This window comes from Electrophorus electricus, chromosome 17, assembly GCF_013358815.1.
Source record: "Electrophorus electricus isolate fEleEle1 chromosome 17, fEleEle1.pri, whole genome shotgun sequence".
Taxonomy (NCBI): Eukaryota; Metazoa; Chordata; class Actinopteri; order Gymnotiformes; family Gymnotidae; genus Electrophorus; species Electrophorus electricus.
The window spans coordinates 3,649,290-3,650,325 of record NC_049551.1 but is presented as its reverse complement, the minus strand read 5'-3'; the positions used below and the strand labels follow the sequence as shown (position 1 = coordinate 3,650,325).

At 35.1% G+C, this 1,036-nt stretch overlaps 1 protein-coding gene across 6 annotated transcripts in view; it reads left to right on the top strand.

Annotated features, from left to right (window-relative positions):
- LOC113575171 (adhesion G-protein coupled receptor G2-like) overlaps positions 1-251 on the top strand; it is a 19,252-nt gene extending 19,001 nt beyond the window's left edge. For all 6 annotated transcript variants that reach the window (XM_035535944.1, XM_035535943.1, XM_035535942.1 and 3 more), the window contains one exon: positions 1-251. This exon is cut by the window's left edge and continues 73 nt beyond it. In XM_035535944.1, coding sequence (XP_035391837.1) covers positions 1-31 — 31 coding nt within the window. In that variant the 3' untranslated portion in view covers positions 32-251.
- Positions 252-1,036: the final 785 nt, after the last annotated feature.

The following is a 1,036-nucleotide window of genomic DNA, read 5'->3' as shown; positions in this document are numbered from 1 at the left end:
CCACAGGCACAGGGGCCAGAGATTACACTGACCAGAGATCGCACTGACCAGAGAGTCATCTGTGTGTTGGAATGCCATATATTTTATGAATCTTGTATTATGTATATGTTGTGCATAATAAACATCTGATATTTATAACATTACTAAACTTTATAAAATGCAAGTGAATTATAATACAAATGAACTTTGGCTCTATGGCATTAAACTATTTATTATTATATACCATTTAAATAAAAAGACCATGTCTTTTGCTTTTATTTTGTTTTTGTTTTTTTATTTCACTGTTATCAAAATAAAGTGCATTATATTATTTAAAATAAAAACACACGTTTTATTTACAGTAACAGTCAGGAGTATGGAGACACGACTGAAAGAATGTTTTTCATTGTCTTAAAAAACACTTTAATTGAATGGTCTATGCTTTATCCTCTTTCTAATACAAATAGAAATTGTGAAAGTTGGTAGCCTATACCAATTTCCAAAACAAACTGTAATGTGGGGATGCAAGGCAGGATGCAGTCGACGTTTTGACAAACACAGACGTTTATTTCACACGACAAATAAAACGAAACCATAACACTCAGCAATAACACTACATCAGAACGTAATAAACGGAAAAAACAGATTAGCAGACAACAGGGTAGCTGAACACAGCATACAAGGGTCAGACACCGACAAGAAATAGTTAACACACAAGAATGTAAATATACTTATTAACTATGACTAATGGTGGATGAGAGTAACACGTAATTTACTATATTTGAGGGGCATGGCCATGTAGACACATACACCTACACACACACACACACACACACACACACACACACATACACACACACACACAATGACAAACATCAACAAGACAACACACGGACATGGGGAGACTTAGCAGTGGGCCGTGCTGTGACACAAACATTTTTAAATGCTCCCTCAGCAAAAATTTTGCAAATATTTGTCATTCAGGGCTTTTTCTCCTCATTTTACAAGGGATTAGCACAGGTGAGAATCTCTTCACGACTGATGAGAAAGTGACACA